Source organism: Candoia aspera, chromosome 1 (assembly GCF_035149785.1).
Source record: "Candoia aspera isolate rCanAsp1 chromosome 1, rCanAsp1.hap2, whole genome shotgun sequence".
In the NCBI taxonomy this organism is placed as follows: domain Eukaryota; kingdom Metazoa; phylum Chordata; class Lepidosauria; order Squamata; family Boidae; genus Candoia; species Candoia aspera.
This window is the reverse complement of record NC_086153.1, coordinates 318727716-318755027: the sequence shown is the minus strand read 5'-3', so window position 1 is coordinate 318755027 and position 27312 is coordinate 318727716. Positions and strand designations below refer to the sequence as shown.

General features: G+C 40.3%; 1 protein-coding gene across 2 annotated transcripts in view; it reads right to left on the bottom strand.

Moving 5' to 3' along the window:
• The window catches only part of PPP2R5E (protein phosphatase 2 regulatory subunit B'epsilon), an 81274-nt gene extending 54234 nt beyond the window's left edge, over positions 1 to 27040 (bottom strand). The window contains exons 1-2 of one of the 2 annotated variants that reach the window (XM_063290437.1): positions 26370 to 27040; positions 22754 to 22917 (exon numbers count right to left, since the gene is read on the bottom strand). In XM_063290437.1, the coding sequence (XP_063146507.1) occupies positions 22754 to 22910 (157 nt within the window). In that variant the 5' untranslated portion in view covers positions 22911 to 22917; positions 26370 to 27040. The remainder of the gene's footprint in view (positions 1 to 22753; positions 22918 to 26369) is intronic. The other variant, XM_063290438.1, reaches the window with a different exon arrangement.
• Between the last annotated feature and the right edge of the window lie 272 nt (positions 27041 to 27312).

Genomic DNA, 27312 nt, shown 5'->3' with positions numbered 1-27312 from the left:
TCAAGGACTCAACAATCTCTGTGCATCATGAAACACAGCCAGAAAAGAGTATCAGCAACTCTCACTTGCATAAATAGAAGTTCCTTTTGTTTACTGACATAGTTCTTTGAATCCAAATCAAAACAAGTAGATTCACACTGCTCCATGAAAAAATATTGCATTCTTTCAATCTCTCATTACTGATACTGTTCCTATAGGGTTTTCTAGTGCTTCACACTAACTGAATACTTCCCTTTTCCAACCAGTGTAAGAGATGCATACATTCTTTTACAGGCATATTCCCATTCTTAAGTAGTGACTAACGTAAAAATTACTTGTCACACTTCAATTAACCAACCATTAATCTGACATGGCTTTTTTTTTTAATCATATGCACCTTGACTTCCTTCTCATCCACGATACAGTATTTAGAATGTTCGGTATTCATACAGCAGCAAAGACTCTTGCAGTTTCAGTTTAAAAGAACTAATTCTTTTGAATTAAGAGAGTAATAGAGACTAGTAGCGCTGTAGCATCAAGTATTTCCTAAGAGTATTTAAACAAACAAAAGGAATTAGAGTGAAAAAAATGTTCCAATTCACAACAAACACGTTTCCTCCTCAAGGCAGATAATTACTTGCTTGAACCTAAAGGTGCTATGGGGTATGCGTGTGGTTTCTTCACTCAAAGAGATTACAATACAGTGCTGCTTGAAAAAGGTATGGCTGGTAATTATAACAGGATGGGGCAATACAAACAGATTTTAATTTTAAGTTGTCAATCTTAATGAACAAAATAAATTACGTTCTATATGTTTTATAGTTTCAAAACTGCCAGAATCATGGCAGTAAAGAAACAAAAATAAACTGTTTTTTTACTTAAAAAAATGAAGATAAAAGAGAAATAAAATAAAGGCAACAATAATTGCACTTAATTCTATAGATAAATGTATAAAAATAACTGAGAAAATGGGAGAAAAATTGTTTCCAAATTTAATTACTTTTTCATTTTATGACAATATTTGTCAAGAAAACAAAAAAATTCTTAACACCACACATAATCAAAACATCAGCTTTAGATTTCTAGTTTACTTTTAGTCCTCTTTTGAACAATTCATCTCTAGTAAATACACATCAACATGCTGATTGTGTCTTTTAAGTGAAAAACACCACCCTTCCATGTTACTGTTCCTCAAAAATGTTAATTGCTCAGCACAAATACCATCATTCTTCTGATTACCTGTTAAGAGTCCTTTACAAAGCTTGCATGGCTTCATACAGGAACACACCTCTGGAATGATAAGTTACTGTTTCTACTCTGATTTTCAGATCAACATATGCCAAATTTAATCAGTTATCATCAACATAACTTCTAGCCATCTGCAAGTTCTTCTGTCTAAAACAGAATTCTACCAAGTCTGCATTTCTGCATATTAAGCAAAGGGGAGGTGCAAAACCAGACAATTGACAAGACATGAATAAAGTGTACATAAAATGTTCTGGCAAGGGACAGCTAACAGCAGAAATGTCATAAACAAAATATTTATTTATAATAAGATACTCATTTTAAAGTGTACTTGTTAAAATCTTGTTTCTTTTTTCACTAGTTAATATGTGGGATGGATAGTTTTGATAATTTATTTCAAGTATCCATGGAAAATGCACTGAACAAGATAATAAATGCAATTCTATGGTGATAGTATGATACAAATATAAGTCAAAAGGAAGTTATACCAATTTGATGATTAGCAATATATTATTCACACAGAACATGCTTACAGATAATTACATTTCATTTCTACTTTATGTTCCAACATTACAATTCCATTTACCATTTCAAAGACTGCTATGAAATTTCTTCAAATTCTGTTTCTTTGTTACAGAAACCAAGAACAACTCCGTATCTGCACACACAATTGAAAGATAGAAGTTCAAATAAAAAGAAACAAAATTTTAAGAATAGCAGTCAGACTCCACCTGTCTTCCTGAAACCATTTATTTGAATTGGATCAATTATGTCAAGTAGCAGTGTTATATCAAGCAGAAAAGAAAAGCAACATTTTTAAAATGGGACTATCCTTCTGCACATGATTTGTCCAATGATTCTTTTCACATTGGCCAGATACAATAAATTTTAAATCACCAGAATGATTGTTAATCTTAATTAGTAAGGGTGAACATTAAGGTCACTTCTATTTTTTTTTCTTGACATGTTTCTATAGTAGGAAACAAGTTATATTCCACTTCTGATTTTAAAGAGTAATACCTACAATTATGCAGCAAAATCAGCAACAGAAACAGATAATAATCAAAGACAAGAGACAATATTCAGAGACAATAACAAGAAACAAGAATCAATATGCTTGGAGTAACCTACCATTAAGTTAGCAAAAGCACAGAAAGAAAGAGAAATAAAGGGGATAACAAGCAATAGCAAAGAATTGTCAATGGGCCTAACAAATGGTTGAACTGGAAGAACGATTAAAAATAGGGGTTGGATACACTTAGGGCAAATCTGATGGAATATTGTGGAAGAGGCACAGGTAAGTGCCAGAGTAGGGAAAAAGATTACACACACACACATGTATATATACACCTTTCCTTTCTAACAATGAGTTGTACTTTCAGTTGAATTATAGCAGAGGCCAACGAAAGAGCTCAAAAATATCTTACATTTCTAAATATAGCATGCAAAACTCCAAAATTAAATTGGAATTATTTTTAAAAAATCAAAAGAAAAGGAATGAATGGAAAAATCCTTTGCAAGATTTCACAAGATTCTGCATTCTTATGAGATTAGTGAAATCAGGCAAGATTAGCAATCTCACATTTCAAAAGGAATTGGCTTTAGTCACTCAAGCAAGAATGATACCCAGGATCTGACATAGTTGTCATCCAGTTTATGGGAGGGAATTGAATTAAAATAAGTGACTTGACCTGCTGAAAACTGCTACCTCTAGTATAGCAGTCCACAAACTGGGCACCTACCAGATGTGTGAATTTCAATTGAAAATTCTGGAAAATTAGCAGTAGCATGTTTATTTATTTGGTCCCTAGACCATCCTTAAGAAATCGAGGAATGAATTTACTTAATACTTGGCTGGGAAGTATGAACACCGTACAGAAAAAAGCTGAGGTAATGGATACATTAGAGAGTACATCATCTTACTAATCTACTTTCTGATAAATGATGTTAATGATTAGTCACACCCACAATAACAGCCATTTTGTGGATAGACAAGCTCCTCATGATAGTAATTTGGTAAAAGGCCTGCACGGTATTTTCAAAATTCCCACTAGTTTGGAATTGTTTGGCTAGAGCTGGAGCCCAGTATGGTACACAACAGCAGCCATGTGCAACATTCATTGACTCAAAAGCCACACCAAGCTTTCTATGGTACTTAGGACATTTTTAAAAAATGGACCAGAGCAACATCTTAATGTAAACTGATGCGGGAATGGGGAATATGGGAATTTTAAGGGAAAAATATGTGCCTTTGCAAGTTTATGGCATCCATTCTACCCCTAAAAGTCTCACTTCCACCCCCAAGGAGTAGTGGGTGGTTAGCCTATGTACTTGGAGGGGAAAGAAGTCCTCAAGCCATCACCTGGAACAGACTCTGAGATAGGAGCCAAACTACTAAACAGTCCCTACTCCAATCTCAATTGATTCAGCAGAATCAACTATTCCTTTTTCCTAACATATTGGCAATTCATATGAAAATGGCATATTGGAATGTCCTATTTGGAAAGAAGCCAGCAAAAGTTCAAGAAGAATAAAAAATAATTTATGGCTTTTTGGGTTTAATACTCAGAACCTTAAGTCACAGAAAGTGCAATGGGACAGAGTTGGATGACTGATGTAGCAAACAGTGGTAGAGGCAGAAGGACCTGAACATCCAGAATTTTCTAAGCAAACACCCAATACTACACCCTTCCAGATCCCACAAACTATACCAAGCCTCTTCTAAGACTCCACCAAACTTCTTCCTCCTCTTGAAACAAAAACAAAACAAAACAAAATTAGTGAACTCTAAAAGAGTCCTACAATAAATTACCAAAATATCTGTTCTCCAACATGGAGATTAGATTGAGTCCTATATATTCTTAAAACTATACTTTATCATTTCCCTTTCAACTCTCCCCTTGCTGCCAATCTTCCCATATGGGAAAATATTACCCACTATTGAAGATACATTTTCTAGATTTCTAAATCTCTAAAAAATTAGCAAAATTTAGTCTGCCTCAGAGAAATATTGCTTTAATTCAGTTTTCTGGTGAATCTATTCTAATTTGCCTATCAGTACAGGATATCAAATCCAATGTACATATCAAGTTAATAAAACACTACAGCTATTATTATTATTATTATTATTATTATTATTATTATTATTATTATTATTATTATTATTAGATTTATATTACCGCCCTTCTCCCCCAATGGGGGACTCTGGGAGGTTTACAATAAAAAGGATAGTAAAAACATCTAGGCCTCAGTCACAGTTTAAAAACATAAATAAGACAATAAATATAAAATCCAAAAGGAGATGGAATCCCAATCAATAGGGGGTGCTATGGCACCAACCACTCCCAGGTGGAGCTGTTACCCTCCTCATCCCAAGCAAGGCGGCAGAACCAGGTCTTCAATTTCTTCTGGAAGACTGGGAGCGAGGAAACCCATCTCAACTCCAGGGGCATGGTATTCCAAAGGGCGGGCGCTGCTGCAGAGAAGGCCCGCCTCCTGGACCCTGCCAGATACAATTCCTTTGTTGATGTGGTCCGTAGCATGCCCTCTCTGCCTGACCGGGTGGGGCGGGTCGAAGTTATGGGGATGAGATGGTCCCTCAGGTAGCCTGGTCCCATGCCATGCAGGGCTTTAAAGGTGATAATCAACACCTTGAATTGGACCCGGAAGCAAACTGGTACCCAATGCAGCTCGCGTAACAGTGGTGTCACATGTGCTGATTTCATAGCACCAATAACTGTCCGTGCTGCCGCATTCTGGACCAGCTGAAGCTTCCGGATACTCTTCAAGGGTAGCCCCATGTAGAGTGCATTGCAATAGTCTATATGGGAAATGACAAGGGCATGAGTGACTGTTCGGAGGGCATCTCGATCCAGGAATGGGTGTAGCTGGCACACCACCCAAAGATGTGCAAAGGCCCTTTTCTTTTCTTTTGCTGTTGTTTTTTTCCTTCTCTTTTCTGTTTTATAAAATAAGGGCAAAAAGAATCATCCTTTAATGTAGATCTCAACAGGGAACAGAGGCAGAATTTCTAGTTTTGTATTCCCCTAAATATTTCTAACCAAACTCCAGTTCACCAAGGGATCCTGACATCTTTGAAATGAGGCAGACATTCCATATGCTAGAAAAAAAAAATGGCATAATATCACTAGCAAGATTCTGCCAACTGAAGAGCACTAATAGAAAAACTTGCCTACTCATCTCTATATTTTTCAATAGTTCATTCAATTTCTGGAGTCCCTGACATCAGAAGATATTTAACTTTTAAAAGAATTTACTTGTTATTATATACAAAATTCTGTAAAACAATAATAAAACTTTTATAATATGATAACACACAACCATTTAAAATGCATTTTCCATTCAAAAATAACAATTGTTAAATTGCTAAAACTTAGCATATCTAAAAGGAAGCATATTATGCAACATTTCATTACCTTAAAAAAAACCCACAGAAAATACTGTATGTTTGCTGAACACAAAATTTTTGACTGGTTTGAAATACTCACTTCATACAATAGGGTTTTAAGGCAGCATATCATCATTCATAAGTGTTATATGTCACTCTCTAGTGGCTACGAGAATCACTGCAGCTGACAGAACATATTTAGAGCCCCCAAAATGACAAAGCTTATGAGAAACTTCTTTACGAGAAACAAGCAAGAAAATTGGTAAAAGGTATTAGTGGGTAGTAAAAATAATAAAATGGAAGAGAGCCAGTGTTATAATCCTGAATAGTAACTGCCATGTGAACAAATACAAAATGAACTAAAATATAAGAATAATCAACCCCTGCCTCTAAAATATTCAAACAGATTTAAGATTACAAATTTCTCTTACCAGTTGTAAATTTAATTACGGAAATGGCAGCCAAACAACAATGCTTAAAAATCAGGGTGTACACCAATTACACTGGACAGATTAAAAATCAGGGTATGTACCAATTACACTGGATAGATTCTGATGCCAATTTTCTGACAACAGAACTGATTATTCCTGACTGCAGCACTCCCCCAACACACACACGGTCTATCTCAAATTCTACTCCAGAGGGCCTTGGAAACATAAGGACCATAAAGAAAATGTGTGAAAGTAATATTCAAGTACTACTTTTCTACCGTTGACTAAATGGTTTTGCCAGGTCATAACAACTATTCAGCATATCAAAACAAAGAGACAAGAAACAAAATACTAGTCAGTACATCACATAGCAGATACACCAGTCAACTGTCTTGTTCTCTCAACCCTAAGGGAGAACCAGATTCTGTTTCTGCTTGTTTTTCATGTACAACTATAAAAAGAAATCGGTATATGACCTCAAAGGAAAGGGCTTTCTTAGATGTGGCTTTATGAGATGGTTACCATTTATGAGATGGCTATCCAAAGGAAGCCTGATGCCCACCCTGGTAATTTCTCAATGCTGAACTATGCCATTCCTTTTCTTCAAGGCATTTTAATAATTTTTACAAATTTTTATTTTAAGTGACCATACTATACTGAGATATATGCTTTTATATAATTGCAATACTGTGTATTCTTTCTCTGCTACTTATTAATATATTGCATTATTTTTAATATTTTAAGAAACTTAAAAGGCAAATTAGAAATGAAACACAGTAAAATAACTAAATTGTTTATATGCCTTTAGCAGACCCAGTGGTCTGAAAGCTAACTGGGTGTCTCTTAAAATGAATGGGCTGCTGGCTAGCTGAGAACCCTTAAGTATTTATAAAAACACAGCCATACCCTTTTCCAGTAAGTGACAGGGAGTAGAATTCAAAAGCAGAGAAAGTGAAAATTTCTTTATACCTGAGCATTACTGCCTGGAAGTGTTCAAAGAAGACTGAAGCATAAGAAACAGATTTTATCTTACAGAGCTTAGGAACTCATGCCCAATGCCCCAAAGAGCCATGGGAGAACTGGAACCAGCAAAATTGGCAGGAAATATACAGGTAGACACATGAGAGCCCTTTTCTGTGAAGTTGGTAATGCAGACTTCACTGTCAATTACTCTTACAGTGACAATTTGATCTTGAAAACAGCAAAGCATGAAACTATTGTGTGGGGTACCTTTTATTTGTTATTTCAAAAGGCATGATATCATCTCCTGTTAAAGTTTATCTTAATAACCATGCTTTTAAGTGATAAGTGGATTCCCAGGATTTTCAGCTTTAAAAAATTAAGAAATTGCAAATCATCTAGCTATGACCTTTCCCCAAGAATTCTTGAAGAAGTATGACACTGTTGGTTCTCTGTAGTGAAATATGGAAATCAAATTCCTTATCAAAAGTGATTGGCAAATTAAAAAAAAAAGAATCCAGATGAATCTAGGAAAGCTATCTTGTCAATGTAAGTGCTTGTCCTTTTTAAATATCTGACCATTTAAAGAAAGAAGCAGCATCTTCAGTCTTCCCTACTAACTTATTAGAATTGGATTTCAGAATATATTGTATTATATACTTAGATTTTCAAGTGGCTTTTGACAAAACTCCTTACCAAAAGCACCTAAACATGTTAATATTCATAGGAGAAGATAAGTTTTCATACTGGTTAAAACACAGGAAACAGAGATCAAAACGAATAAATACTCTACATGGTAAATATTAAATAATTTAGGTTATAAAATACAGTTACTAAGTTACTATATGAGAAATGAAATATGCCAAGTAGGTTGCACACTGAGACAGAATTTCCGATTACTTATAAGGAAAGGCTGCAGGCTTACACAATAGTTGGTGCACTATTAAATGTCTGGGGGATGGACTTAAAGAGATCAGATATTATAGCAAACTGCACGACAGGAACCAGTGATATAACAATGTTGCTGGAGTGGATAGGGTCTATTTTTTAGCCAAGATTTAAGGAACAAACCTGATTCCAAATCTTTTTCCCATACTTTGAAGAGAACCTGCCATGTCTGATATTAAGAGTCTTGAATAATATTGAAGATGTTTCTTCCTCATTTAAAATGATGTGGAGGTACATAATTTATCAACAGATCAGTAAGATCACATGAGCATAAATTATTATGTGTATCTTATTTGAAATCAGGCTGGAATTTGTTATTAATTATTCTGCAAAATAAGTTCAGTGATACAGGTTTCCCATTAATAATTCTCTAATTCTATAAAGGTAGTCCTCACTTACCAACCACAATAGGGACTGGTAATTCCATTGCTAAGCAGTGCAGTCGCTAAGCACAACATCAAATGACCGTGCCAACTTATGGCATCAGTTCTGGCTGCAGTCATTAAGCGAATCACCATGGGTCATTAAGTGCAACACCATTGACCGCAACTTGCAACTTCCTGCCAGCTTCCCTAGTGACTTTGCTTGTCGGAAGCTGGCTGTGAAGGTCGCAAATGGCGATTATGTGACCATGAGATGCTGTGACTGTCATAAATGTGCACCAGTTGCCAAGCACCCGAATCACAATCACATGACCACAGGGATGATGAAATGGCCATAACTTCAAGGACCAGATGTCTCATTTTTCAGTGCCATTGTAACTTTGAACAGCTGCTGAACAAGTGGTCAGTAAGTAAGGACTACCTGTAAAGACATCTATCTTCCCATTCCTTGATCATATTAAACCACGTGCTTAAAACTTAGGTGATCAAGAAATGGGAAACAGAGGGAAGGCTCAAGGCTCAGAATTGTTTTCACCTCTTCCTAAAGTTTTAAATATGGGTTTGTGATAATAATTATTAATGTCTTGATACTGGAGAGGAATGGTATTGCCCTAACAAATTGGGGGGCCAATTTATAGCCATTTTTTTTTTTTAATTTCTGAATAGCACAAATTACTTTAACTGAAAAGCCCAGACTTGGTACACTAAACATATATCATACTTTTGCTTATCATTTGCATGATCCTATTTTTTTATAATTATACATCAATGAAGAATTTTTTACAAAAAACAAAATTATGTTATGAGCAAGGGAATTACAAGTCTCTGAAATCAAGAGTAGAATTTTAAAAGTTGTCATTTTAACTGCAGCTATTCTACTAAGCAAAGATAAAGATATTGCCATGATTGAAGTTCTGTTTATTTTTGACGAAGCACCACTCAAGCTCCACATTTTGGGAAATAAAAAGATGGGTTACATATAAAGGCTATGGAGCAGTTCAACTTCAGTCTCCAAAAGGTGTTTCAGAGTGTGCAAGAGCTCGAATGTATCACCTATCTGCAAGAACATAATCCAGCTGCATCTTTTCTTGGAATTGTACAAGGTCCTATATTTGCCCTCCTGTGCACTCTGAAGCAGCTTTTGGAAACTGAAGCCAAAGCACTGCACAGCTCTAGTGATACCTCACTATCTGAGCCAACACACTTTACAAAACCAACTGCTAGAAATCATGAGCAAGAGGGTCCCACTGCCTTTGGGTCTTCTTTATTAGTTTCAGATAGATCTCTGGCTGACCACTATGAGAAAATGCAAGACTAGATAGACCTCTGATCTGATCCAGTTTGGCTCTCCTTACACTGGCAAGTGATCTATGGTTATTTTTATAGCTGAAGTTCAGGTTAGTTTCTTCAGGTCAGATTAAAGTGCCCCTCTCTCAAATAAAAATTTATTCCTCCTGGATTCAGACTTAAATAAGCTAAGAGAGGCAAAGGGCAAGCATACAGTGGGTTTCTGAATATGAACAAGCATATTTCAGCAAATGAAACATATCCAATATAACTGATCAGACAGTGTTCTGGATATTCTATTTCAACAGAGATAAATAACCTTGTGCCCTTTACATGTTTTGAATTTCAACTCCCTGTGACAACCAGTATAATTAGCACCAAGCATTAATTTATTAATTTGCAATGTTTATGATCTGCCCCAATCCTGGAGGACTCTGGGTGGGTACAACAATACACAATACATAAAAAACAAATATAGCATCATAAAATCCAAAAATTAAATACAGAGGATGAGCACTCCCACTCAGGACTACTAAGGATCAAAGGGTCGCTGAATCAAATTACAGTTCAGCCCTGGCTTGCTTATGGAATATTAACAAGGTTAGGGCTGCACGTACCTCTAGCGGGAGGGAGTTCCATAAAGTACATATTGTAACAGAGACAGTCTGTCATCTAGCCCACATTCATGAACCTCACATGGAGGGAGGGACATTCAACAGACTATTTCCAGATGACCACACCAGACTGGTAGAATCTATCTTGGCATGGTGTTGCCTGATATATCCTGGTGCTGTGCCATATGCAGCACTTTGAGCTGGTCTTGGAAGCTTACTGGCAAACAATGCAGCAACTTCAGGATAAATTTTATTCTTTGTTGTTGGGGGGCTATCCTGCCAATATTCTTGCTACTGTCAGCTGTAGCTTCCAGGCCACCTCCAAAGGCAGCCCTACATACAATTGCATTGCAGTAGTCCAAATGGGTACTAATTAGGGCATAGACTACTACAGTCCATGGTTCAATTAGCATGATAACTGGCACACTAGACAAAGCTAGACAAAGCCCATTCTGGCCATTTCCTCCCTTAGGAGACAATCAAATATTTTCTCTAAGCCACACTGCAACAGGCACCTTACCAGAATAACAGAATAACACTGCAATAGAGATTGGAAGTCCTTCTTGGCCACTCTCAGTTCAATGACCTGAGAACTGACCTCAGTGGCAACCATAATAATAGACATATCCCACAGCACCCTCTAGGTGCAATACAATCTATTCATGCCCAGATAACAAATCACTTTTTTAGGATTCCAATCCTTGTAAAGGGAAAAAACACTGGAAGTCAAAACCTCAACAGAAAATGACCAATTCATGGAAGAAGAGTTAAATAATGACACTGGAGGATCTCAACTACCCTAACATCTACTGAAAATCTAACTCTGTTGAACGTTAGAAGTCCAACAAATTCTTGTTCTCTCTTCCTGTCAACTTCATTTATCAGGGGATAGAAGGAACAAGTGGGTCTGCTATCCTGGACCTAATCCTTACCAACAGAAAAGAACTGAAGAACTGAAAATGACTGGAATATTAGAAGACAGTACAGGTAGTTGCAGCGTCCCACAGTCACATGATCTGGCTTCCCAGTTGACTTTGTTTGTCGGAAGCTGGCAGTGAAGGTTGCAAATGGTGATCACGTGACTGCAGTACACTGTGACATAATTGCAAGCCAGTTGCCAAGCACCTGAATCACAGTCACATGACTGCACGGACACTGTGACAGCCACAAGTATGAGGACCAGTCATAAGTACTCCTCATTCAACACCATTGTAACTTCAAACGGTCGCTGAATGAGTGGATGTTAAGCGAGGACCACCTGTAACCATGCTTTCCTTGAGTTCGTTGTATTAAGGATAGATACAGAAGAGTCCAACTAGTATACTAGATTTCAGGAGTTTGACGAACTCAGTAGGTAGGCTATATCCAATGGCCCAAAGAAGAATACAAGGCAATTACCGTACATTTTAGCTATTATGTCAGAAAGGTTAAAGTGCTGAATGAGCTAAGACTTGCAAAAAATGTCCAAAACAACAAAAACTGGCTTTTTCAGCTATGTCAAACCTCCCAAAAGGTGAAGAGGCTGTAGATCTGTTGAGGGGAGAAAGGGGTGAATTGGTAACAGTTGATGGTAAGAAAATATAATATCTTAACTCATGGTTTATGTTCTCTCTCAGAAGAGAAATTAAGCCCTAGTTGGCAATCACTGCACCATTAGTAGAAGGAAGGAACAGCAACTCATCATTGAAAAAGAAAGGGTAAAAAAAGCACTTGGCTAATTTAAATGAATTCAAGTCTCCAGAGCTAGATGAATTACATCCTAAGTGTCATGTTCACATTCTAATGTCTGGTTAACATTGTAACGTTTCACATGTCATTCTCTGTTCCGTATCCCTTCACCCGGGGTTTTTCCATTCTGTTGCCCTCCCTTGTTTTGAGGGCTTGGAATGCATGTTTGGGTTTGCGCTCCTGTTCAAGGTTACTTTCCCAGGCGCATCTAACGGCGTTCAGCACCTGGGAGGGGGAGCGTCCTGACGGGCGACCGGGCGGGACCTGCCCACAAGCAAGGCTTTTAAGTTTGTATTTGGCGCGCTTTTGCTCATTCTCAGCTTTCTCTGTATTTGCATACTATTCCTTTAATAAATCAGTTATCTTTAAGCCCGAGCTTGTGAGACTGAGTATTTGGGTTTAGGCAATCATTACATAAAGCTGAGAATCATTTTTTCCATTTTCCGCTGGCCCCATCCAATCCTTGGATAAGAGGGAACGCTAGCGATGACAGAACCTCAACTTCGCGTAAGTGAGGGAGGCGAAGAAGAGCGGGAGGTGGTCAAAAGCCGGCCAGCGCTAACCTCGAGAGCGCAAAGAGCAGCACGTCGGGAGTTGCGAGATACCCAATTGGACGAGCTGTTGACATCCATACAGGAGAGTCTCAGGAGTGAACAGAGATCTGTTATGGAAAGAACCACGGGGAGGGGGTCTCCCCAATTGGCCTGGGAGCACGAAGTCCCTCTGTCACCGAAGGTGGTGATAACCAACCAACCCCCGGAGGAGCCGGTCACTCCGGCCCGTATGAGGGCATTGGAAGATAAAATGGATTTAATAGTGACGATCCTCAAGGATCTACCCAGAGAGGATCAGCCCAGAGAGGCAGAGCCCACCCCGGAGGATTGGGAGGAAGAGCCGTCACAGTACCCCAGGCACAGCACCCTGTCGACCCGGGGGAGAAGTAAGACTCGATCAGCCCATCAAAGGGGAGAGCGAGAGGCAAGACCTCCTAGGGATCGACCAGCTGTGGGGGCTCGGCGTACGCTGTCATTCGCGGCACCGCCACAGCCAGCTGAGCCGGCAAGAACCTTCCCACCATTTGGAGTGAAGTTTGATGGGGATCCCGCAACGCTCTCCTTCTTTATTACGAATGCCAAGCATTATATGGAAGATTGGGGTCGGAGCTTTCGGTCTGAACACGGCAAGGTCAATTTCATTGCCAACAAGCTGAGAGGAAGGGCAGCGGATTGGTATGTGCAACTATGCCAAGCTGAGGCAACTGAGTTAGAGGACTTCGATGAATTTTTGTGGGCACTTAAAGAGCATTTCGAAGACCCCCTAGCTCAAGAAACGGCTAAAAATGACCTGCGGAAACTTTACCAAGGGTCCCTCTCAGTTGCCAAATATGCGTTGGAGTTTAAAGCTTTGGCAGGAAAAGTGGAAGACTGGTCTGAGCCAACAATCATCGAATTGTTCAAGCAGGGGCTTGAACCCGAAATCCTTCGATGGGCTCTGGGCAGAGATGATCCCAAAACGCTATATGGGTGGATTCAGTTGGCGGGAAGCGCAGAAAATGCCCTACGAACCTATGCCCATACCAAAGAGCTTAGACAAACACGTCTCGCTAGAGGAGCGCGCGCATCTGGACTTGCCAGCCGCCCCAAACCGAAAACCTGGGAAGAAGAGAGGGAGCAACGGTTCTCCAAGGGTCAGTGCCTCCGATGTGGGAAAGAAGGGCATCGAGCCACGTCGTGCCCGAGACGCCGTCCAGAGGAACGACAGACGAAACCCGCGATAAAGACGCCTGCTCCTGCTCCACCGCGAAAACTGAAGGCAGCCCTCGCGGAACTGGACCCCCCCGACCTACCCTTCGGAGAAGAGGAGGAAGAGTTGAAATTCGAGCAGCCGGCGGGAAAAGCCTACCACCTGCCCTGAAGGGCGCCCTAGGGCAGGTGGAAGAAACCGGGCGTAACCATGATTCGGTGAGTGGAAACTTTCCCACACTGACTGTTAAAGTTAAACTGGGCTCACAAACCAAAACGGTGGAAGTGTGGGCCATGCTAGACTCGGGTTGCTCCCGTTCTCTAATGCACCCTGATGTCGTAGCGGCTCTAGAACTGCCCACGTTCCCTTTGCCAAGACCCATGATTTTCACCCAGTTGGATGGAACTATGGCGGGAGGGAAAGCAGTCAATCTTTCCACGGGACTGGTCGCCTTGCAGATGGGCTCCCATCAGGAAAAGCTGCCATTTGTGGTAGCTCCAGTGGGGGGTCCTCTGGTAATTTTGGGGATGCCTTGGTTTGTGCAACAAAACCCTTTCATCAACTGGCTGCATAGAACTGTGACGTTTGCGGATGGATTTTACAAAGTACCCGAAAAGGACCTATTGGAGGACATGGAGGGTGGAGGGGTAGCGTATACCACTGTGCAAACGCTTCAACCTCTTGAGGGGCTACCCAATCAGTACCAAGATTTTGCTGAAGTATTTGGGGAAAAGGAAGCAGATCGCTTGCCACCCCACCGAAAAACGGACTGTGCCATTGAGTTTTTACCAAATGTAAAATTGCCTCACCCAAAAATATACCCCATGTCTCCCAAAGAGCTTACCACGCTAAGGGAGTTCATTGACAAAAATCTGGCTAGGGGTTTCATTGAGCCTGCTAATTCCCCGGTAGGAGCTCCTGTCCTATTCAGGCCAAAAAAGGATGGGTCATTAAGGCTTTGTACCGATTTCCGCGGGCTCAATGCGGTCTCAATATTAAATAAATATCCTTTGCCCCTGATCAAAGATATGTTATCACATCTGGCCAGAGGCAAAATTTTCTCAAAACTGGATTTGAGAGAAGCTTACTTTCGCATTCGCATAAGAGAGGGGGATGAGTGGAAAACAGCGTTCAACTGTCCTCTTGGGGCTTTCCAATATAAAGTTTTACCATTCGGTTTATCTGGGGCACCCGGGGTTTTTATGCAGTTAATCAATGAGGTCTTGCATGACCACCTATTTAAGGGGGTACTAGTATATTTGGATGATGTATTGATTTATACTGAAACCATGTCAGAACATATCCACTTGGTGCGTCAGGTACTGGCTAAATTGGGAAAAGCAGAGTTGTACGCAAAACTGTCAAAATGTGCGTTTCATCAGTCGCAAATTGATTACCTAGGCTACCGAATTTCAGCTCAGGGCATTGAAATGGACCCTGCAAAAGTAGAAGCTATTGTAGCATGGGAGCCTCCCCGTACCAGGAGACAATTACAAAGTTTCCTTGGATTCTCTAATTTCTATCGGGCATTCGCCCAAAATTTTGCAGAAATCGCCCTCCCCCTTACTGAACTGTTAAAAACCAAAGGACAGGGGGATACGCGACGTTCGAAGAACCCAGGCGCGCTCCTTAAATGGACTCCAGCCTGTCAGCAAGCGTTCCAAACGCTCAAACAACTTTTTACCACAGAACCAATTTTACAGCATCCAAACCCCTCTAAACCCTTCGTTGTACAAGTCGATGCTTCTGATTTTTCCATAGGCGCAATTTTGTTACAATCTGACCAATCTGGCGCTTTAAAACCCTGTGCCTACCTCTCTCGCAAATTCACTGAAACAGAGAGACGATGGCACGTTTGGGAAAAGGAGGCTTTTGCTGTAAAAACGGCTTTAGAGACGTGGCGACACCTATTGGAAGGTACTTCCAACCCTTTTGAAGTCTGGACTGACCATAAAAACCTGGAAGCTCTAAGCACCAGCCGAAAACTCAGTCCTAAACAGCTGCGCTGGGCTGAGTTCTTCAGCCGCTTTGACTTCACTCTTAAATTTATACCAGGCAAGAAAAACTTTTTGGCTGATGCACTCTCGCGCAGACCCCAAGATGATGGCCCAGGGCCAACGGTCCAAGGCACCGTCTGGACCGACAAACAATTAAGTCTGGCAGCAGTGACTCGCAGCCAGACTCGAGCACAATCGGCTCCGCCTCCAGCCGCTCAGCCTTTCAGCAGCTCACCTCCCTTGTCAATTCCCTCCGATTTGCAACAACAGTTGCTCTCCCACCTTAAAACAGATACTTGGTTGCAAGCCAACAGACACATGTTAACTTTCACCGATGATCTTGCCTGGCGCAACGATCGTCTCTATGTACCCGCAGCTATGCGAAAAACCATACTCCAGCGCTGCCACGATGACAAGCTAGCTGGGCATTTCGGCTACGTGAAAACTTTGCACCTCGTTCGCCGGCAATTCTGGTGGCCAACTTTACTCAAAGACTTAAAAGAATATGTCACTGCGTGCCCTGTATGTGCGGCGATAAAGCGCAAACCGGGCAAACCCCAGGGTCTCCTTCAACCCGTAGCCACTCCGTCGGTCCCTTGGCAGGATATCTCCATGGATTTTATCGTTGATCTACCCCCTAGTCAACGCAAAACTGTCATTTGGGTCGTCAAAGACTTTTTCTCCAAACAAGCCCACTTTATCCCATGCGCTTCTATCCCTACCGCGCAACAGCTGGCACGCCTCTTCCTCATCCACGTGTACCGTCTCCACGGTATCCCCGCCCGTTTGGTGAGTGACAGAGGCACACAATTTACGTCACAATTTTGGCGCGCATTTTTGAAACTTCTGGGTACGAAACAATCACTTTCTACTGCTTGGCATCCAGAAACGGACGGATCTACGGAGGCTGTTAATTCTACCTTAGAGCAATACCTCAGAGCTTTTGTTAACTACCAGCAAGACGACTGGGTCGATCTACTCCCATTTGCTGAGGTCGCTTACAACAATTCCATTCATCAAACCACTGGTCAAGTTCCCTTTAAAACAGTTTTTGGACGCGAATTTGTTCCCATTCCTGAACTTCCTCATCCTCAACCGCTCCCAGCCACCCTCGCTGGCTGGGCGGACTCTCTCAAAGACTCATGGTCTAATATTCTACTTGCCCTCCAACATGCCCAAGCTGCCTATAAACGCCATGCTGATGCAAAGCGTTCCCCAGAACCATCCTTTGCAGTCGGGGATAAAGTCTACTTATCAACTAAGTTTATCAAGTCCCCACAACCCTCTAAGAAACTTGGTCCTAAATTTGTCGGTCCTTTTTCAATTGTTGCTCAGCTCAACCCTGTTACGTTTAAACTCGATTTACCTCACAACCTTAAACGTTTACATCCTGTTTTCCATTGTAGCTTGCTCAAACCCTGCCTGTCATCGGACCGTTGGCATCCGCAACCCACTCCTCCACCTCCCCTCATGATCGACAACCAGCAGCACTTCGAGGTGGCATCTATTCTCGATTCCAGACGCCAGCGCTCTACTCTACAATACCTCGTCCGCTGGAAACATTTCCCTCATCCTGAATGGGTTGCTGCTCCAGACGTGCATTCTCCTCGTCTCGTGGCCCAATTTCACTCTGCCTATCCTGACAAACCGGCTCCCTAATTTCTTTTGGGGGGGCAATATGTCATGTTCACATTCTAATGTCTGGTTAACATTGTAACGTTTCACATGTCATTCTCTGTTCCGTATCCCTTCACCCGGGGTTTTTCCATTCTGTTGCCCTCCCTTGTTTTGAGGGCTTGGAATGCATGTTTGGGTTTGCGCTCCTGTTCAAGGTTACTTTCCCAGGCGCATCTAACGGCGTTCAGCACCTGGGAGGGGGAGCGTCCTGACGGGCGACCGGGCGGGACCTGCCCACAAGCAAGGCTTTTAAGTTTGTATTTGGCGCGCTTTTGCTCATTCTCAGCTTTCTCTGTATTTGCATACTATTCCTTTAATAAATCAGTTATCTTTAAGCCCGAGCTTGTGAGACTGAGTATTTGGGTTTAGGCAATCATTACACTAAGGTACTGAAGGAAATGATAGAGGTGCATGTCAGTCCTTTGAGGTAGGCCAGGTCAAGAAACCACAAGAAATACTGGAACTACTATAGACTATAGTAACAGAATCTTGAAAACCTGGCAGCATTTTCCCACTCTCCCTCGTATGTTGAAAAGAGTTAAGATGGAGCCACTTTCTTTCTAATATTCTCTTCTTTTCCCAGGCTTAAATCATATTTTGCTAAGTGTCACATTCTTTCTCCAAGATAATCTCTGTAGTTCTCTAGACCACAAATCTGCTAACTGAGCTCCTAGAGGACCAGTGAGGTCTCAGAAGAATGGAAGAGAGCAATTGCCTCTAAGTTTAAGAAAAGAAAAGAGGGGGATCAGAAAATTACAGATTTGTCAACTAACATCTGTATTGAGCAACTTCTTTGAGCAGATTGTTAAACAGAGTATCTGTGAACATTTAGATAAGAATGCAGCAATTAAGAAGAGCCACCACAGGTCTGTCACAAACAAGTCAAGTCACATGAGCCTTATCTCCTCCTTTGAGAGAGTTACAAGTATAATAGATTTCGGGAATGCCATTGACATAGTATATCCTGACCTCAGAAAAGCATTCAACAAAATATCTTATAATGTCTTCATTAATAAAACGGTAAAATATAAACTTGATGATAGATCTATTAGACAGTTTCATAACTGGCTGAACATTCACATCCAGAAAGTACTGACATATGGCTCCACATCAGATTAGAGAGCAGTACTGAATGAAGTGCTCTAGATTGTACACTTTTATTAATGACTTGAATTGAGGGGATGATTATCAAATTTGCAGATGACACAAAAATAGGAGAAGTAGCTAACCCTTCAGAAGAGAAAGCAAAGATTTAAAAAGATCTACAGAAGCTTATACAGTGGGCTGAAACAACCAGGATGAAATTTAACAGTGAGAAGTGTAAAGTCCTGCATCTGGGGAGAAAAATGAAAGACATAATTACAGGATAGGGGAGATTTGCCTGCCATGGCAGTAGTAGTATTAATCATGAAAAGAATCAGAGACTGAACATGACCCAATGGTGTGATGCTAAAAAACCAAATCTCCTTTTGGAACACATTAACGAGACCATTCAATTCTATTTTTGTCAGGCCCCACTCGGAACACTACACAGGCCTTCCTGCAACATTCTTACCAGATATTAACACCAAAACAGTCTATAAATAAATGAAATGTGGTTCCTTCAGAAAATCTTCCTTCCCAACTCTCATATGGAATATTCCTTTTCTACACTGTGCATAATACATTCCTACCATAACGACCTGTAATCTTTTTAAGCTAAAGATTCAAATGTTGTAATGTGTCCTTATACAGGAGTTGTTGCAGAAGTTTATTCTGCATCATATATTTGCTTGAGATACAGAATGATGATAGCATAATACAGGCTTATATCAGTATTGTGATACTGGTATTAGTATCTTCAATTATTTCCAATATGGAATTTGCCTTTTTCACAGCAGTCAGACACTGGATAAAATTATTCAAGCCATCCAGCAGAAACCCAATATCCTTCCCTGAGCTAATCAGTCTTAGGTCAAATCCCATCAGCATCTATGTTAAGCTAGGCTATTTTGCTTGAATAAATTCATTTACACAATTCATAAAACCTAAATCTCTATACAACCTCTTCCAACAGTACCAACTAAGAATGTGAAGAATCATAAAAGGCTCAGAAAAACAATGAGGAAAATGGAAAAAATATATATATTCACATACTCCCACTCCAACTCCCGGTCCAGGTTTGCTGATTTATTTCTACAACTTTGCTTGTTGTGAACTGCCTGGAGTTGTTTAAGATGGGTGGCCATATAAATCTTATACAAACAAACTTTCTGTGACTATGTTCTGCTGGAAAGTGTTAAAATCAGCACAACCAGATCTTCTGAGCTTATCTGAAAGATTCTATGACTGAATAAAATTCTGATAAGAGTTCAGTAAAACTACTTATTCTTTCTGCCCATTTTCTACCATAAGCTTTTCATTTGAGCAATTAATATAACTCTGATATCATGAAAGAAATATTTCATGATAATCAAATCAGAAATGCATGCAATATAACTTCAGGAGTATCGAACATATTTTCCACAAGAGAGGGAATCCTGAAATAATTTGTAAATTTATTTTTAGAATGCAGAATTAATACAGAGATGAATCTGCAAGTTCAGTAGTCTTCCTTCTTCAAATGACATAATTATACCTGCCACTAACACAATTATTAGCTCTTTAAATATGTAATGTTCTGTAAATCAATGAAGTTCTGGCAGGTGATCAATAATTCAGGCTAAACATGCTAGAATTAAAAGGTAAATTGCTATATCAAGCATACATATCTGTACAAGTTATCCACTGAGTAAATCACAGCCCTAGTGTCAAAATCTATCTCACTGCTGTCCTCAACTGCTTCTGGCATGTACTTCGTTTATTATTAATAAACAAAATTTATCTACAAATTTGTGCTGAAGTCCTGAAAATTTGTGATGCCCTAAATCTGTAAATCTCAAGTAGGAATCTTTTCCTAAACGTTAAGAACTTGAAACCAAATTTAATGTAGCAATTGGTTGTTGTTGTTTATTCGTTTAGTCGCCTCCGACTCTTCGTGACTTCATGGACCAGCCCACACCAGAGCCCCCTGTCGGTCGTCAACACCCCCAGCTCCCCCAGGGACGAGTCCGTCACCTCTAGAATATAGCAATTGGTAGACTGAATTATAAATGAAAATACAGTTCAATTTTTAATCATGAATATAGGGTCCCCCCTCATAGGAACAATAATATAGAACTACATTATCTCAGCAACTGTTACCACATCCCCGTTAAGTAGGTTGTATATTTTGAACACTGAAGAAATACTAAACTCTATTATTAAATATTTATTCAGCCTTGTGCAATGTAATGGTGGTATTGAGAAATCAGAAACATACTCTTATCCCAGCAATTGAATGACTTTCTCCATTATAGAGATCTGAGAAATTATACAATGTATGTAGCTCAGAATTCATATTATATGACCAAGAAAAAAATCCTAAATAGTAATTCCCAAATCCAGCTTTAAGGCCAGCATTCAAGGTTTTTCAAGTTAATTTTGCCAAATCAAATGTTGTCCATGATCAAATACCTCATAAGCCCCCATAAATAAACAAATATTCTATAAAATCAAGAATACCTCTTATGAAGGATGTGCCATGTTTCTCTAACAATTATAGAAGAAGTCAATGGTCTTCACTACCCAATTGCACAAGGGACTAGACACACACAAATATCCTACCCCTTTTTAATCACAAGAAGAAATTTCCTGACCAGTACTACTTCCACATTAAAAATTATTCTGTTTATGGAGGTGGTCAGTCTGTTTTAGTTCAATGTTAATATACCTTTGGAATATTCTCGTGGTACTAAACAAAAATTAATAAAAAATAATTCACTTTCTCAAAAAACTGCTGGCATGCAATGACACTTGCAAAATGTACTCAGTTATAAAGTATCCTGCATGCAGAAGGTTCCAGATTAAATTCTTGGTATCTGTATCAATCCATAAATTATTCATAATAATTAAGTCATAATATTGATTAGCCATTATAAATCTGTGAAGCAAGAGTTTTGTAATTACCACCACCTTCTCTTATATTATTTCGCTAGTCTCAATCATCATTTGACCAGTCAAATTGCATGTTTTTTGACCCACCTTAAGGGCAAGTCAGACCCATTCCATTCTAAGCATTTTGGTTTTGGTACACTTATGTAAAATGCAACTTTCACATGGAATGTTATGCTACAAACTTTAAAAATACTTAATATTCAAAGGCAATATTTAACACAAAGCCATAAAGACCAACCAAAACAGTTTGAAGTCAGATATTTTAAAGCAAAAACTTTGATTGCAGTGTTTTAATAGAACTATGCAAAGGCACCTCCCAAAAGCTGCTGTTGCAAGCAAAGCACCCCCCCTCAAAATATTACAATAATGAGTCAGTCCCAACAGAAGTGTTTTTTGCACATACATATGCACACAGAGAAAACTGGAGAAAGCCTACAAAGCAACTGCAATAAGATTTTCATAAGATCTGACTACTTTGCCTTAGGACACACTATATGGCACTGGGAAAGGATAATATACCCTTTAGCCCTCTTCTCCAATGTCTGAAGTTTGTTTAAAAGTAGAAAAGGTGATAAAGCTTGAGCTTGACTAAGGACCCAGCCTCTCTTCAGCAACAATGTATGTTCACAAGTCAATTCTGCCATACAAAGTCACGATCAGACTACTTTCATTACCGTATGTGAGGTACATATAAACTTTTTTTCTGCTTAAGTCTAGCAAAATGAGGATGCATCATCCTTGTTGAATTATTAAACATTCTATACCTTGCTCTTTGCAAGTGAACTGGATAACCAGATGGAAGGGAAAATGTGAGCAGCTGCTGAAGAAAATGAAGGCAGGTTCAAATAACTGAAACAGAATGTTCTAATACCTATTTTCCATATTTACAAAATGTAACATGTAGTGAAGACCGTAGTTTTCTATAGGCTGAAATACTTGACAGTAAAATTGTGCCAGGAATAGAAAATAAACAAACATTCCCCATAATTTTATATTTTTCACACATTTTCTCTCTGCTTAAGCTACTGAGTCGCAAACAACTTGACGGCAACTAACAACAAGCTACAAAACTTATTAAAGATTAAATGTTTCAAAAATAGTTGGATGCTATGATCAAGCAATAATTTACAAACCCTGCACTTCCTAATAAAATAGCAGCTATTTTACAAGCAGCAGGTGAGCCTGCAATATCTGGTTCTTAAAGTACAGCCTATCTGTACACATGATGCATAGTGAACTTTCTTTCAGTAAACAACAAATACGATTCAAACCTATAAACACAACAGAGTTTGCATGACAAAATTGTTTCCCAATATTTAAAAGGGCTACAGAGCCTTACCTTTCAGCAGAGGCAGTGGAGTTAACTCAATAGGCTTGCCCTGAGACCGAAACTGGGAGGAGCTTTGCGACCTCTTCTGCCTAGCTTTTCTGACGGACTTCCGAGAAAATCCGTCTACTTTATCCACTGATGGAGGAGTGGTTGGTGCTGAGGACATATCCCTACTAAAAAGAACAGACATTATTCCCAAATAAGTCTTAAGGAAAAAAAATCCTAATCTCTCCATGTTTCACTCTATCTTACAGATCACAGTACCAAGAAATATTCCACTACTGTGTATAGTTTAGTTTATCCTTCCTCAAACTGCATACCTTCCAGTTGTGTGGACTTTAATCCAAAATTCTCCAGCCAGTTTGGCCAATGCTGACAATTCAAGAAGGGTGAACTCAATATATTTGAGGAAGAGTGACTTTAATACACTGGGCATATGCAGTAACCTTATTTTAAGCCCCATTATCCTAATCCAGTTCTGATTACACTATCTTGCAAGCAACTAGTCAGATCTATCAATCAACAGTAGGGACCACCTGAACTTTCCAATGTTGTCTGGATATACAAGTATCTCAGCTTTCTGTGTCTTGGATTTATTTTTTTACCACTGTATTCCCCTTCTTCTAAGATACACTTTTCTTGAGATAGAGTTTTCTTGCATATATTACATTCATCTGCCCCTAACAATGCAGAGAAAACAAGTCTGTAATATCTTAAAATAGGTAACACATACTTTTCTTCTACAATTATTATATTTTGGCAAAAGATCAATGTGCCTTCCAGTCACCACAATGTTAAAATGCCACATTCAAGGCACACCTATCCAACAACATTTTATGCAAAAGTACATCTTCAGTGCAAGTTCTCTAAAACAATTAGATAGTTAATATATCCATTACTGATTATGCTACTTTTCTTTTTTGCCTCACAGAAATTGGGGAAAATACTAGATGGTACATAGTCTCCCGTTTAAACCTGAAACTAAAGCTGTTTCATCATTATGTAGCCTTCTCTTAAGATAGTGATTTTCAATTAGACTTATGCTGTTGGAACACAGAAGTTGTCTAAGTCAGTTGCAAGTCAAGTTCTTAAATCCACCCCACCCCACATTACTTGTGCTCCAAAACCCATTATGATGCCCCTCACAGCTATTTCAGACCTGGGAGGAGCTGCTGGACCAGATTTCTACTTTTGCTTTTCATCTGTCTTATCTCTATGAGCATTATCAGCCCATTAGCTGCTTCCTTCCTAGACTCTGGCATGTCACACCAGGTCACCCTTCTCAGTGAGCCAACCATACCACACTACATCAGTTGAGTAAACTGTAGGGAATAACCTGGGAAAGAGGAAAAGAAAGTTGCAGCAGTGACATCCTGATATACCCAGGGTTAGTCTTTTCAAACTCATAACTAAGTAGCATTTCAACTGGCTCCTCTTCTCACCTTGATGTATATTTTAGGGGCTTTCTCCTCTACCTTTTTCGGTCCATTCAAACAAAAGCATATCATTTATATGGCAACACATGGAGGCTGAGGAGATTCTTAGAGCACCTTGGCATTCAGACAAGTTTAGCTCATCCCTCCTCAGGATCTGGGAGAAAGCATTTGTGTGCTGCCACCTTATAATAATGATGATAATAATGATAAAGATGGAAAAGTAAATATAGTAACAGAATGGCTAAATAAAATAAAAATCTTTTATTATCTTTTATAATGCCTAAATATATGAATGTCCTCCTAGAAAAAAGTGGCTTGTTTCTTTGATGGAAAGATGCAGGTTCTCTGATAAAGTGACTGGTTGGATTCAAGATATGAAAGGTTGAGAACCACTACCTTTAGAGATCCTCAGGAAAAGAATTAACAGTTTCGTTAAATAAACATGTTCCACTATTGAACTATTCAGGTTTCAGAGTTTTTTTTCAGTAAATAATTACGAGTTATCTTTTCCTGATCTAATTTTTCTAACAAAACTGTTTATTACCTTACCTCCTCCTTACTTGTAGAGAAACTCAGTGAGGAAAGGTCTGAGATGATATATTAAAAATATATTACCAAGCTTTTAAAACAAGACTTTTGCCCATGGCAGATTATCAAGTATAATGGGAAAATTACATATTGTACATAATCTCACTAAAATCACTGTAAGATTTATTTATTTAGTAAATTTAATCAGGTCAATGAGACCACACAATGAGACACCTACACAAATCTTTTTCAGTGAGGAAATATTTCTGAACACTAATTTAAATATATATAATCAAACTGGAATCTTCATATCTGAGTATTATAAACATTTAGTATGACAACTAACATATCAATCAAAGTTTAAGAAGCACAAACCACAATTGTGTGCATAAGAGCTATTTTTCCACTTCTACAAGGAATCATATCAACAGATGCTCATTAGAAAGAGCAGATTTATCAACATCCATTGTCACTTTATCAAGTCATCATTCTCATGGTCACTGCTATCCCAAGTTACATAGACTAGCATGAAAATATAGTTATATTGGATTATTATAATAGTTGTCAATTTAAAATTATTACATAAATGATATATAAGGCTTTCTGCAAGAGTGACATTGCTATCAGTATTTTAGTTGTATGAAATCAGCACCTAATGCATACTGAACAGAGAGAACTGTTCTTCAAAGAATAACAAAAATACCTTTATTTCACTGGGAATCAGAACCCCCCCCCAAATACTGCCATATAGACAGCACAATTCCAGCCATTTAATCCAAAAGTTCTACAGATCTTAGTTCCAAATGTACTTGGACTACAGTCTTAGGTTCTGAACCTATTAAGAATGGTTCATCTTTGCACTGCCCATAATTCTTAGAATACAGTATCTCTATCCCTCCAGAAATATTCCCACAGTCTAGAAACAGAACCTGCTCACCATATGAATGGACAACTCCTCAATCAGCTGCAGGATCCTTGTGTCAACAAGAAGCTTTATCAACACTTCTCAGCTATAAATTTAGTAACGGTTCTCTCCTGCTTTATAAATTATTAATGCCTAATTCTAACTTAACCATCCTTGGCAGCGTTCATAGATAAACACTGATCATGGAGGGGTTCCCCCCTTCAGATCTTCTAAGACAGGACCTCATTCTTTAAAAATAGGAATACAAATTAGTCTTGGAATAACTGCCATTTAAATTTTGTTATTTATTATGGTGAACCTCAGCATTTGACCTGCCCCACCACCAAGATAGTGCAGAGTTGAGCAACATTATTTTTAAAGTGAAGGAGGTGGTGGAAAGGTTTTGATTAGTAAAAAGCGATTGATTCGTCGCAGTCGCCAGAGACTGGGGGAAGGGAAAATTTGGAAATGGGGCTGAAAAAATACCAAGGACATTAAAAGGAAAGAGACCCTTTGATAACAGAGGAGACACCAATGCCATGGTGCGATCAGCTGCTTACTGTTCCCTGTACTAGATGCCCCCCAAGAAGGAAGAGATCAAGTCCTAAAAGATCTCGCGTGCCGGGTTCTGTGCAGAAAACCCTGAGCCGCTCTCCCTCCACCGGCTCCCTTTTCCCCGCCCCCTCTGTAATGTTCCCCCATTCCTCCCTGTCGGCAGGCGGGTCGTCGGCTTCCCCTGGCCTGGTGAGGAAGTTACCTTGATCCCTCCTGGTAGAGAATCCGGAGACAAGGAGGAGAGAAAAGGAGGGGGTCGATCCCTGGTTGACGCGAAGGCGGCAAGCCTAGTCGGCGCGTGTATCTCCCTCCCTCTCTCTTTCTGCGGTGCGCTCCCTGCCGCAGAAGCAGCAGCCGCAGCTTGGTAGGCCTCGTCGGCCTCCCCAGCGCAAAACGACGTTGGCGGCGGAGTCAGGAGAGGCGGCGGCTTCCACTCGGTCCCATGCAACGCTCCGGGCTCGGCCCTCTCCCGCCTTTCTTCTCCTAAGGACCCGACTGCCGCTTGCCAGGCCTCCTCCTCCTCCTTCTTCTCCGCGGCTGCTTCTCTCACATTCCCGGCGAGTCGGCCTGGGGAAAGGAGGGGCGCCAAGCGAGCGCGGCCCGAGCTGCCTGCGGGGTGCGAGGAGGAGGAGGAGGGGAGGAAGAAGGAGCGGCGAGACCTAATGAGAGGGGTTCGTTTGGCGGCTGCGGCCTTCCTCTTCTGTTGCTGGGACTGCGGGCGTTCCTGCAGCTCTCGCTCGTTTCTATTGTCAGTCAGTCAGTCACTGAGCTCCGGCCATGGCCCGCTCACTCGCGCCCTCTCCCGCTCTCTCTCGCTCGAGCGCGCTCCTTCGCTCGCGCAGTCACCCAAACCAGCCGTTCACTCGCAGCCGAACATGCTACCCCTCACCGCTCCGCCTCGTGCACACGCCCACGGGCCAGAGAAGGAGGAGGCGGAGCCGTTGGGCCACGCGCGCCGCTCCTGTCAGTGGACTACGACGCGCGGCCTCATTGGGCGAGAAAATCACTCAGACAGGCTCTTCCTCCCGCCTCTCCCCCCAGCTGTTGGACGGGCCGCAGAGGTGACTGTGTTGATGAGGAGGAGCGCGACGGGAGAGGAAGAGCTCCCTGTGGCGAAGTGTCTATGGCGATTAAAAAGCCCTCGC